Source organism: Sceloporus occidentalis, unplaced genomic scaffold (genome assembly GCF_023333645.1).
Source record: "Sceloporus occidentalis isolate IW3139 unplaced genomic scaffold, rSceOcc1.0.p SCAF_20, whole genome shotgun sequence".
Lineage (NCBI taxonomy): Eukaryota > Metazoa > Chordata > Lepidosauria > Squamata > Phrynosomatidae > Sceloporus > Sceloporus occidentalis.
Window position 1 is genome coordinate 2,551,632 of NW_028317000.1, and position 11,960 is coordinate 2,563,591.

Sequence of the window (11,960 nt, forward strand, 5' to 3'; positions counted from 1 at the left end):
ACCGCTATCAATTATGAAAACAATATCACTGCCTATGTAAAAAAAAACTAATACAGTGGGCCCTCCTTATCCAAGGATTTTTTATACATGGATTCAAGCATCCAGGGCTTGAAAATATACCAAAGAAGTATAAATTCCAAATAGCAAACCTTAATTTTCTATTTTATATAAGTGACAACATTTTCCTATGCCATTGTAATTACTGGGACTCAACCATCCATGGATTTTGTTATCCATGAGGGTCCTGGAACTAAGATAACAAGGGCCCACTGTAATTAGTTTTGTTGTGCAAATAAAATGAAGCACATAAAAATACTAAAGATACTGATATTATGGACATTTTCCCAACAGTGAGAACTCCATTTCCAGAATTTTACCTTGAACAGTTTTGCCCAAGTAGTCTCCTTTTCTTTCTTTGTTGATAACATGCTGATAGATCTTCCCTGTTGTCAGGTTATTATCTTTTGTGAGCCGAATATCGAGAAAACGTTCATAGTTACCCAGATCCAAATCCACTTCCCCTCCATCATCCAACACAAACACCTCACCTAAAAAAAAGTTACATTCAGAGATGAGATTTGCTTAAATGCAGCTGCCATCTTCTTCTCTAGGTCACATATAATCCGCTGAGAACACTGTCGGCATCCCATTTGTTTCCCATGACCACAAAGACAAGGTGATTCTAGGTGGTTCAATGTTTGGGGAATCACTCTTCAGGCCATATATACAACACTTGATATACTGTACTCACACCCAATTCCCTAACTAGAGGATCCCAATATATCATACCTTCCCAATTAGTTCACAGAGAGAGAGAGAGAGAGAGAGAGAGAGAGAGAGAGAGAGAAAGAGAGATTTCATAACCTTTACAATCACCTGATTCTTAAGCCTGCTTACAGAAAAACTATTCATACATATAAAGCTCAACAGTCCTCACTATTCTGGTGCATGAATGTGCCAAAGCATGTTTCCTATAGTACCAGAGCAACTCTCAACGGAAACCGTTTTTATTTGCGAAACTCCCTCCATCCCTCCCTTCTTGGCATCTTCCCCCCCCCAGCAGTGGTGCCAATAATCGGCCCAGGCCGCCATCGGGACTCACTTTCCCAGCAGCGCTCGGAGCACAGTGTGCGCATGCCCCGCGCCCTCCGCTGCAGCCGATGGGCATGTGATGCATCAATTGCCTGCGGTGAAGGGGGCTTGGCCATGTGGACGCTGGGCCCCAAATGCTGCTAGGAAAGTGAGTCCAGATTTAGGCCCCAGCGCCAGGGGAAAGGTGCCTCTGGTAAGGAAGGAAGGGAGCTGCAGCCTTGGCTTTCCAAATGATCGAAACCACAACTGCCAAGGCCGTGAAAGGGGAGGGACGAGTGTAGTTTTATATCTGCCGCAAATTTCCTCAGCACCAATCCATTCCTAAAAATGAAGTGTTTGCTTCTGTGGTTAATATAATGTGAAGCTCCATGGGTCAACTAAGGGTGCTGTTCCCTTGTGATTTTAGAGATGTTGCCAATGCAAAAAGCGCAACCACACCACATCAGGCACTGGCATGGGAGATGAGACAGAACACATTTGCCTTTACCTGTCCACTACAGTTGAAATTCAGATGTAGGAGGGAGCTTACTAAAAAAAGAAAAGGTCCCAGTAAAATGAACAGAATCTTTCTGGCAATAAAAGCCAGAGACATAGGAGAGATGGAGAGGATGACAAATGACTTAAGTATTACTTCCCATAGTAGACCCACAACTGAGACAGGGAATTTACTTAAAGAACATGAGCTGCATGGAAGGACAGGGCTCCATGACTAAAAGTATGAATTATTTGGCCATGAATGCATTACACAGAAAGGTAACCCCAGTGCCCCATCTTACCATGCTCATAAGGAGAGAAGGTGCCAGCATCAATGTTAATGTATGGGTCAATTTTAATTGAAGTGACATGCAATCCACATGATTTGAGAATTGTCCCAACGCTGCTGGCAATTATGCCTTTTCCAATCCCAGAGATAACACCACCTGTTACCAGAATATACTTCATTTGTTTTAATACCTGGAAAAGGAAAATGTTAATCTGTAAACACGATGATCTCGGCCTAAATACTGAGCTGAAAATCTATTTTGAATTCAAATGTGACAAGAGCATTTAAAATGAAAAGGAAAATGTTTTAAATATCTACAGTATAGCACCTCTAACACCAAGAATGGGGACCATGTGGACCTCTAGATGTTGTTAGACTGCAATAACCATCAATCCTAATCAGCCATGACAGTAGTAAGGGCTCATGGGAACTGCAGTCCAACAATAACGGGAGGGCCACATCTTTCCTATCTACAATATACAAATCATATTGTACTTAAACAGTCTTCTGAGCTCTATTCAATTAAAACTTTAAAAGCAGGGATTCCCAAAGTGGGTAGTACGCCTCCCTCCGGGTGGGAAGCAATGAGAGGAAAGGGGGAAGAAGGAGGTGCCTTCAAAGTACTGATGTGCAAGAAAGACAAGGGGAACCAGGGGACTTGAGGACCATGGTGTAGATGAGGAGTTAGAACATGTGGCAAAAAGAAAGAGTGGCAAATAGGAGCTTCTGTATTTGGGAATGCGCTTGAGCTTTGTGAACTTCACCACGACTTGGCCAGCAAATTGGATGCCTTTCTTTCATCAGACAGGCAAAGAGGAGAGGTAGAAGAAATAATGTGCGTGTGTGGAGGGGGAGTAGATGATAACTTGAAGCTGTAGTAGGAAGGAAGACTGTGGGGAAGGAAGGGAAGGAGTATCTAGGGTTGATTCATTGGCGGGTTACAGATCGCCATATAAGTACGCGACGAGTGCATACTAGGGTTAGGAAGGGGCGGTGCTTCCACACACCCCTAACCCTAGTACGCGCTCTGCGTGCACAAAATGGCGGCGGCCGCTCCATACGGCCGCCGCCATCTTGACGTAGCGGACGCGCTGCGTCCACACGTCGCACCCAAGAAATGATGCCGCAAGCGCGCGACTAGCACCTCGCGGCATCTCTTCCAGGGCCTGAGAAGGAGCGCGATTTCCGCGCTCCTTCTCTGCAGCGTCCGGGAGCCCTGCGGTTTAAAGGCTGCAGCTCCCGGACGCTGCAAGCGGAGGTGGAGCCAGACCGCCGCTTCTCGGTGGTGTGTAACCCGCCTTTGAAAGAGTCCTCCTTCATCTCTCTTGCCTCTCCCAGACCGAGAGTCCTTTCTTGCCAGAGAGAAAAGCAGAAAGCTGGCTGTGCCTCCCTCTGCCCTGTTGAAGTACCGAGAGTTCTTCCTTGCTGCGGAGAAGCTTCTCCTTTTGCACCTGGTCTCCTTGGGAGCAGCAACATTGGCCTGGCCCCGGGTTGTCCAAAAAGAAATGGGGAAAACCCTGGCTTCATAAAACCCGCGCTGAGTGGGATTTGCCCTGGATCGGGTGTGCAAAACCCCAACCAAGTTGTGTAAAAAGCGGCGCCCGTGGGAACTACCCACTTTTAAACCGGGTTCAAAATCGAGGTATATGGTAGTGTGAATGGCCCTCTAAATACTGTTTACCAACAGGGTGTTACAGAATTGTGAGTTGAGACCTCAATAAGATCACTGAGAAAACATGTGGGTCACACAGTCCTCTTCCTGATAATGTAGTGGCTTCAACCACAGAAGTATACATAAGAATGAAGAGACAAAAAGCCATGTGTGTGTATGTGTGTGTGTGTGTGGGGGGGTAACTTGGTTCTTATATGTGTGTGTTTTTGTTTGTTTTGGAGCACAAGTTGGATAGAGACCAGCAGATAGAGATGGGGGGGGGCTCAAAAAGTGTGATAACTTCATAATCCAAGAGATTATTCTGGCTCCTAAAAGGCCATTAGACTACCAACTGCAACTGAGAGCCAGTATAGCTAGTATGTGGGACTAGAAGACCCTTAACTTTCACATTCCCACTGAATGATATTGAATCAGTCTCCATCTCTCATCATGAACCCAGATTGATCGGGGTTACTGTATGGATAAAGAGGAGGGAATGGACCATATACCCCAAGGGAGAAGGATAGGATAAATAAGTAGCGTGACTGTGTAGGATTTACAATCAGCTCTCCACATTCATGGGGGTTAAGACCAGTGTGGAAGGCAGGTGCTACACACATGTCCCCCCCCCCCCGCTGCTTTAGCCAGTTAAGGGAAGCTTACCTCAGCCAGCGGAAGCATGGTGCAAATAAGAGGAGCATGCGCACGCACCCCTCCCACCTCCCCCTTGCTTCTCAGGCTCAAGGAAGCCGGCTAAAGCAAGGGGCAAGGAGGGCATGCCTGCACTTCTTCCCCTGATGCTTTACCTGGCAGCATGCATGCTCCCTTCCCGGCTCCTGTCTCCCTCCTGGGCTTTTTTCTTTCTGAGGGGCAAATGTGAAGAATCAAAGCCATGGATGTTGAAGCCGCAAAAGTGGAGAGCTGGCTTTATATTATTCATAATAAGTAACCCTGCTTAAATAAAGGCCTGTTACAGACTGCCAAAATAAAGCTGCTTCGGGTCTCTTTGGAGGTAAATGACGCATGGGTCCTAAGAGTCCGGAGGTTGCGCCAAAGCCACACTCCATTCCTAAGCACTGGAGGGCAGCTTTGGTGCAGCGTCTGGATTCTTAGGATGCATGCATCATTTAAACAGCATACCTCCAAAGAGACCTGAAGCAGCTTTATTTTGGCAGTCTGTAACAGGCCTAAACACAGTCTACTTGCACCTAACTAACTTTAGGGCAAGAGCCAGAGCGTTGCAGCAGTCTGGGGACAAGCCCCTCCAAAGGACATTCCTCCAGAGACATGTCTTCTTAACAGGTACAGTGCTTTTGCCACAAGAACAGGTCCCTCTGAGAGCTGCATGATGCCATAAGCTCCGCTGGGGTTCGGTTCTAGGACTCCCATGGATAGCAAGATCCATGGATGCTCAGGTCCCACGAAATGCAAAGGGGTGTCCCTGACATTCAATGGCAAAACCCAGCCTTGCTTGTGGGAATGCCTATGTTCTTAAAGCATGAAATGCTGGGATCTGTGGGTGAAAAGCAGAGCTGTGGGGAAGGAGGGCCGGCTGTGTCTTGGGCAAGGCTTGAGGAATGGAGGAGGGGGTCTCCCTGGAGACCCAGGGCCAAGGCCATGCCTCTGGGTTGGGAAGAGGAGGAGGAGAGGGAGGCCGGGGGCCAGAGGATGCTCCCTTCCCAGTCTCATGGAGACTTGTATGGAAGAAGCCACCGAGGCCAAGGAGCGCAGAAACGCGGGCTGCATCCGCACTGGAGAGATAACCCGCTTTGGCACCGCTCAAGACTTCGGAGTTTGCTGTGAGCCCAGAACAAACTCCAGCCCCCAGATCTCCATAGCCTTGGGCCAGAAAACAGTCAAAGCGGTGCCAAACCGGGTTATCTCTCCAGTGCGGATGCAGACCCAGGAGGGAACGGCCGTGAGGGTGTCAATGGGGCGGAAGGCATCACCACGGGCGGGCCTTCAAGGATGACCCAGCCTTGGCTGCGTCCCGGAGGAGGAGGAGGAGGAGGAGGCGAGAGAGGGCCTCCAAGGAAGCCCCCCGCCAAGCCTAGCCCCGGCTCCCCCTCGCGCCTCTGGCCTCGCCACTACTAACCCTCCGCCGAGCTGAGTCGCGGGACCCACAGACGCTCGCGAGCGGAGCCGGCAGGAGCGGCGGAGAGCGCGTGGAGCAGGAGGAGCGCGTGGAGCCCGAGGAGGCGGAGCAAAGCTCGGAGCGACGTGCGCCTGCGCCAAGCTCGCAACACGCCCCGCCCCTTTCCCCGGGGACGCTTCTGATTGGATAAGGCTTTAGGGGAGGAGGCGGAGCAAGTCTCGGAGCGACGTGCGGCTGCGCGAAGCTCGCAACAACGCCCCGCCCCTTTCCCCTGGGGACGCTTCTGATTGGATAAGGCTTTAGGGGAGGAGGAGGAGGAGGAGGCGGTGCCGGAGAGCGGAGCAAGGCTCGGAGCAAAGTGCGCCTGCGCAAAGCTCACAACAACGCCCCGCCCCTTTCCCTGGAGACCCTTCTGATTGGATAAGGTTTTAAGAGGAGGAGGAGGAGGAGGAGGAGGAGGTGGTGCCAGGGGACGGAGCAAGTCTCGGAGCGACGTGCGGCTGCGCGAAGCTCGCAACAACGCCACGCCCCTTTCCCCTGGGGACGTTTCTGATTGGATAAGGCTTTAGGGGAGGGCGACCTGGGCCTGGCACTCCCTCTCAGGCTGAGGAGGAGGCGTCTCCTTCTGTCAGCCTTTGTCTCGCGGGATTTGGTTTTGTGTTGTGTTTCATGCATAATAAACCTTTGTTATATTAAAAGAACAACAAGGGAGTCTATACACAGAATTGTATTTTCTAATGATGATGTTATTGTGGTTTTATGCTTGTAATCCCGCTTCGCTCCATCAGGAGAGAGGGAAAGAGAAACCACATTTCATTGTTATTATTATCCATTGCTCCATTGGGTCCTTTTCTCTGGAGCAGCAGAAAACAAGCTCGCTCCCTCCTCAACATGGCATCCCTTCAAGTATTCAAACAGGGCTCTCATATCCCCTCTTATCCTTCTCTTCTCCCGCATCTCCCTCAGTCTCTCTCTCCTCAGGGCTTCATGGTTTCCAGACCCTTCACCATTTTAGTCTCCCTCCTTTGGACACAGGGCTCCAGTTTCTCCACATCCTGTTTAAATTGTGGTGCCCAGAACTGGACACAGCATTATTCCAGGTGGAGCAGAACAGAGTGGCACTATGACTTCCCTTGATCTAGACACTACACTTCTATTGATGCAGCCTAGAATCGCATTGGCCTTGTTAGCTGCCGCATCACACTGCTGACTCATGTTCAACTTGTGCTCCACTTGGACTCCTAGCTCTCTTTAATATTAGTGGGATATTACTGGGATATTATTAGTATCCCTTCCAGACGTAGATCCATTCATCCAGGTATCACCCATCCTATAGCCGTGCATTTGATTTTTCTGCCCTTACATTTCTCCGTGTTGAAATTCCTTTTGTTATCTTTGGCCCAGCTTTCTTTCTAGTCTCTTCAGGTCATTCTGAGTTTGGGTCCTGTCCTCTGGGGCATTAGTATTGGGTTGTGTCTTTCTGTGTGGTGGGATGAGGTTGGACCCGATGGCCCTCGGAGTCTCCTCCAGCTCTATGCTTCCTCTCCAGGCCCCAGGAGCACAGAATGTGAGGCTGCGGTTGTGTGCCTGCGAGTCATTTCCGATTTATGGTGACCAGATGACTTAAGAGAACAGCGTTTTAAAATGCAGTTTAGATGGTATCTGATCCCAAATAGATTATCCCACATATATAGAAACATAAATGTTGGATGCTGGAAATGTCGGAAGGTGAAAGGCACTACAGTACGATGCAGATGTGGTGGCTCTGTCCGAAGGCTAAATGATTCTGGGAAGCAAGTAATTCAACCGCCAGGAGCCCCGGTGCAACAGGGGTTCAATGCCTGTCCTGCAGCTGCTCACTCACAAAGGTTGCGAGTTCAAAATCCCTCCAAATGATTATCCTGCTACACGAAGGCCAGCAAGGTCAAGTCAGATGTGGCGACGCTCTCTCGGAGCCCTTTCTAATAACTAATGGTGTGAAACAAGGTTGTGTTCTCGCTCCAGCTCTATTTACAATCTTCTTCAGCATGATGCTCCAAAGGGCTACGGCAGATCTCAGAGAAGAAGACGGCATTTATATACGCTACCGTACTGATGGTAGCCTGTTTAACTTAAGCTGCCTGAGGGTCCGCACTAAGACTCTAAACTATCTAGTCCATGAGTTGCTTTTTGCTGACGATGCTGCCCTCGTTGCCCATACGGAAACAGCTCTGCAGCGCCTAACATCTTGTTTTGCAACAGCTGCAGAGCTCTTTGGGCTGGAAGTCAGTCTGAAGAAAATGGAAGTTCTCTACCAGCCGTCACCAGAGGAAGAACACTACCATCCCCACATCACTGTAGGCACATCTGTGCTTAAGTCCGTCCAGCAGTTCACCTACCTGGGAAGCATCATCTCCTCAGATGCCAAGGTTGATAGAGATTGATCACAGACTAGCAAAGGCATATAGTGCATTTGGAAGGCTTCACAAAAGAGTCTGGAGTAACAAACACTTGAGGCGAAGCACAAAAATCGGCGTGTATACAGCCATTGTACTGTCTATTCTCTTTTATGGGTCTGAAACATGGGTCACCTGTCGCCAACACCTACGACTCCTTGAACGCTTTCATCAGCGCTGTTTACGCACAATTCTAAATATACACTGGACTGATTATGTGACGAATGTTGCTGTCCTTGAGCAAGCAGGGATCACCAGCATTGAGGCCATGCTATTGAGGACGCAGTTGCGCTGGGCAGGACACGTTTCTAGGATGAAGGCCCATCGCCTCCCAAAAATAGTATTCTATGGTGAACTCGCCATGGGTCAGCATAAGAGGGGCGCCCCAAAGAAGAGATACAAGGACTCCCTGAAACAACACCTCAGGCTTGGCCAAATTGATCACCAACAATGGTCTGTCCTGGCCTTGCATCAGGAGGCATGGAGATGCACTATCCATGACGCTGCAGCCTTTTTCGAAAGCTCACGCCAAACGAGTCTCGAAGAGAAACGACAACGCAGAAAGAACCACAACCTGGAAACATCACCCAAGGAGACTTTCTGCTGTGCTTTCTGCAACCGGACCTGTTTGTCCCGGATTGGTCTTTTTAGTCACTAAGGCGCTTGTAGAAAGCGCGGGATGAGTCCTTCCTGAATCTTCGTTCATGAAGTAAAGCCAGAGAGAGAGAAATCTATTTATTCACTGAAGCTGCAGGAATATATTTATTAATTTATTAAATATATTTAATGACTGAAGCTGCAGGAAAATATTTATTAATTTATTAAATCTATTTATTAACTGAAGCTGCAAGAATATATTTATTAATTTATTTATTTATTGACTGAAGCTGCAGGAATATATTTATTAATTTATTAAATATATTTAATGACTGAAGCTGCAAGAATATACAGTATTTATTAATTTATTAAATGTATTTAATGACTGAAGCTGCAAGAATATATTTATTAATTTATTAAATATATTTAATGACTGAAGCTGCAGGAATATATTTGTTAATTTATTAATTATATTGCCCGAAGATCAATATATTTACAGGACAGGATAAGAGAGGATTCCCAAAAAGGTTGACAGAAAATGAAATGTCTATAGCTGATCTGAAAGTGTATTTGAAATTGTTTTAACCGTTTTTAAAAACTGTACTGTGCAATTATTATCTTATCAATTTTTGTTTTGGTCAATGACAGAATAAATTTTACTACTACTACTACTAACACACACACACACACACACACACTGGTAAAAAGAAGGCTCTATCCCTCTGGATCCATCTCCAGATCTGTCTCGCTGGATCGATCTAGAGGCTGCAGTGCCCTGAATGGCCGCAAGAGGGCGCCCTTGTATTAGGAATGTTCTTTATTAGCCACCAAAGTCTATGGGGAGCCAATCTGATGACTTTCACACCAAAATGGGTACTTTTCAGAGCCTTTGGTGTGATTTTGGTGCCTGGCTCTATTTTGGTGAAGATTTGGTGACTTTTGCCCATTTCAGCTCCAGATTGAGAGTGAAGCTGGGAATTATAGTTTGTTGTGGCACCAGAGCTCTTTCTGACAGAGAAGGTTAAATGTCTCACAAAACTACACTTCCCAGGGTTCTCTAGCACTGAGCCAGGGCAGTTAAAGCAGTCTCAAACTGGATTATTTCTGCAGTGTGTCTTGGACCCAACTCAGGCTGCATCTTCACTCCAGAGACAATCCAGTTTCATACTGTTTTAACTGCCATGGCCCAGTGCTATGAAATCCTGGGAACTGTAGTTTGTTGTCACACCAGAGTTTGCTGAGAGAGAAGGTAAAATGTCTCACAAAACTAGAATTCCCAGGATTCCCTCGCACTGAGCCAGGGCAGTTAAAGGGGTGTCAAACTGGATTATTTCTGCAGTGCGGTTGCAGCCGAAGACGTTTCTATTTGGCACAAAGCTCTCTGGACCCCCTTCATGTCAAAATAAACATCTTAAAAGTATTAGAAGGACTGAAAGATTCTTTGTTTGGTTTTAATGGTAATTTTGAGAGTTGAAAGAAGTTCCAATTATTTTTATTCAATTAGGGCTACGGTTTATTGCCATATTAAGATTACGGGGACTTTTCGGGGATTTTGACTGAATATTTGGTGAGATACGGGGGGATTCGGTGAGTTTTGGCCAAACGTTTGGGGAATTATCTTCGATGCTTGTTGGCAACACTGATGGGGACGCAGGTGATTTTACCATTGGGTCCCTCTTCCTGAGGGGGCGTATCCTCCTTCCTTTTCCCTGCACCTACCTTCCTCCGCTCCCATTGGCTGCCTATTCCCGAGGGGCGTGGCCTCCCTCTTTGCACGTGGAGCATCGTCATAATTATTTCAAAGCTGAATGGTTTATTGTTGTTATCATTATTATTATTGGGAAAACCTTCAAGAGCAATTCCCATCACTGACATGAAGACAGACACACAGATATATTCTCCCAGGAGAAATAAGAGGCAGTGGCCACTGGGTTTTGCAAAAGGAGGCTCTTTCCCTGCGTCCCTCTCTCCATCCTCCATTGATGCTAATGCTGCTAGAAAGACTTACAGCTGGACGGAGGAGGAGGAGAAAAGAAAGGGCCCTTGGCTTTGCCCTGTGCAGGATGCCTCTGCGCTTGGCACTTCCATGTGTGTGTACGTGTGTGTGTGTGTGTGTGTGTGTGTGTGTGTATATATATATATATCAGAAGTGTTGCTGATCCTGCTGTTGAGAGTTCAAATTCTGACTTGTATTTTATTTAATTGGCTTCTGGGTGCAGTTGCCCGACAGCCCTTGCAGGTGGGCTTAAAGCTGAGATTCAGTGGCTGCACTAAGGGGGGGGGGGGACAAGATGAGGTTCAAAGTCCTGACCAAAAGGTCTCCCAGCCAGGCCCTGAATCACCAAACCAATCAGAAAGCTCAGGCTCAGTGGGAAACTTAAGCTAAGCATTTCTCCCTCCAGAAGCCTAGGAAGCGCTTCCTTCCCTGCTCCCTCGCGCCCCCTTGTGGCAGCAGCAGCAGCAGCCCTGCAGGCAAAAGGCTCAAGGTTTAAGCTGAGATTCAGTGGTCCATTGGAGGGGGAGGTGGGATTCGAACTCCTGGTCATAGGGCAAAGGGGCCTCGGGGTTGACGCTGCCCTTAAACGGTGGCGAGGGGGATCTGGCAGGAGATGTTGTCCTACCCCCCCAATACCCACCTCAAGGGGGGGCTCTGAAGGTGGGTGGTGGGGGTCCCCCACTGCCCCGCAATCCTTGCCAAGGGGGCTGGGTGGCTGCTGCCCAGGGTGCCCAGAGCCCCCGCGCTCCCTGGAGCCCCCTAAAGCCAAGGATGCAAGGGGCAGGAGGGGTGCAGGCCTCAGCATTTGGGGTGGGTGGGAATGGCACACAGGCGCCAGGGATGCCCCTGCCAAGCGCACTGCAGGAGGAGCAGTTGTTTGGCTCCATAAGCCTCCCTTTTCCCAGAACTCAGGCTGGCAGGAAGGTGCCCATCTTGGGATGACCTCTGACCCCTTGGAGGACAAGGTTGGTTTGCGGCTGTTTTTCCTGACCAGAGGAGAATGGAAGGGTTTCCCCTGCAACTTTATTTTAAAGAAGTGTGGCCGCAGTATGTAAATGCATGTAAATATTGTAGGCTTATTGACTAACCAGTTAAAAGCTGAGCTGTTAATTGATCTGCTAATCTGTGGGCAGCCGACAGGCAGGGGACCAGAGGAGGCGGCCCAGGGGCACACAGTGTGTCCTGGTGTCACAGCTGGGCAGCCAAGTCCCTTGTGCCAAGCCCCTTGCACCCATGCAAGGGATGGCATGGCATGGCATGGCATGGCATGGCATGGCATGGGACGGGACGGGACGGGACGGGATGGGACAGGGGGCACCTTACAAGCCTCC

At 48.5% G+C, this 11,960-nt stretch overlaps 1 protein-coding gene across 4 annotated transcripts in view; it reads right to left on the bottom strand.

Moving 5' to 3' along the window:
- Positions 1-5,650, bottom strand: part of CTPS1 (CTP synthase 1) — a 46,554-nt gene extending 40,904 nt beyond the window's left edge. For 3 of the 4 annotated variants that reach the window (XM_089482820.1, XM_089482822.1, XM_089482818.1), the window contains exons 1-3: positions 5,602-5,650; positions 1,869-2,046; positions 378-548 (exon numbers count right to left, since the gene is read on the bottom strand). In XM_089482820.1, coding sequence (XP_089338946.1) covers positions 378-548; positions 1,869-2,034 — 337 coding nt within the window. In that variant the 5' untranslated portion in view covers positions 2,035-2,046; positions 5,602-5,650. Of the gene's footprint in view, positions 1-377; positions 549-1,868; positions 2,047-4,312; positions 4,351-5,601 lie in introns of those variants that run through there. The other variant, XM_089482819.1, reaches the window with a different exon arrangement.
- Positions 5,651-11,960: the final 6,310 nt, after the last annotated feature.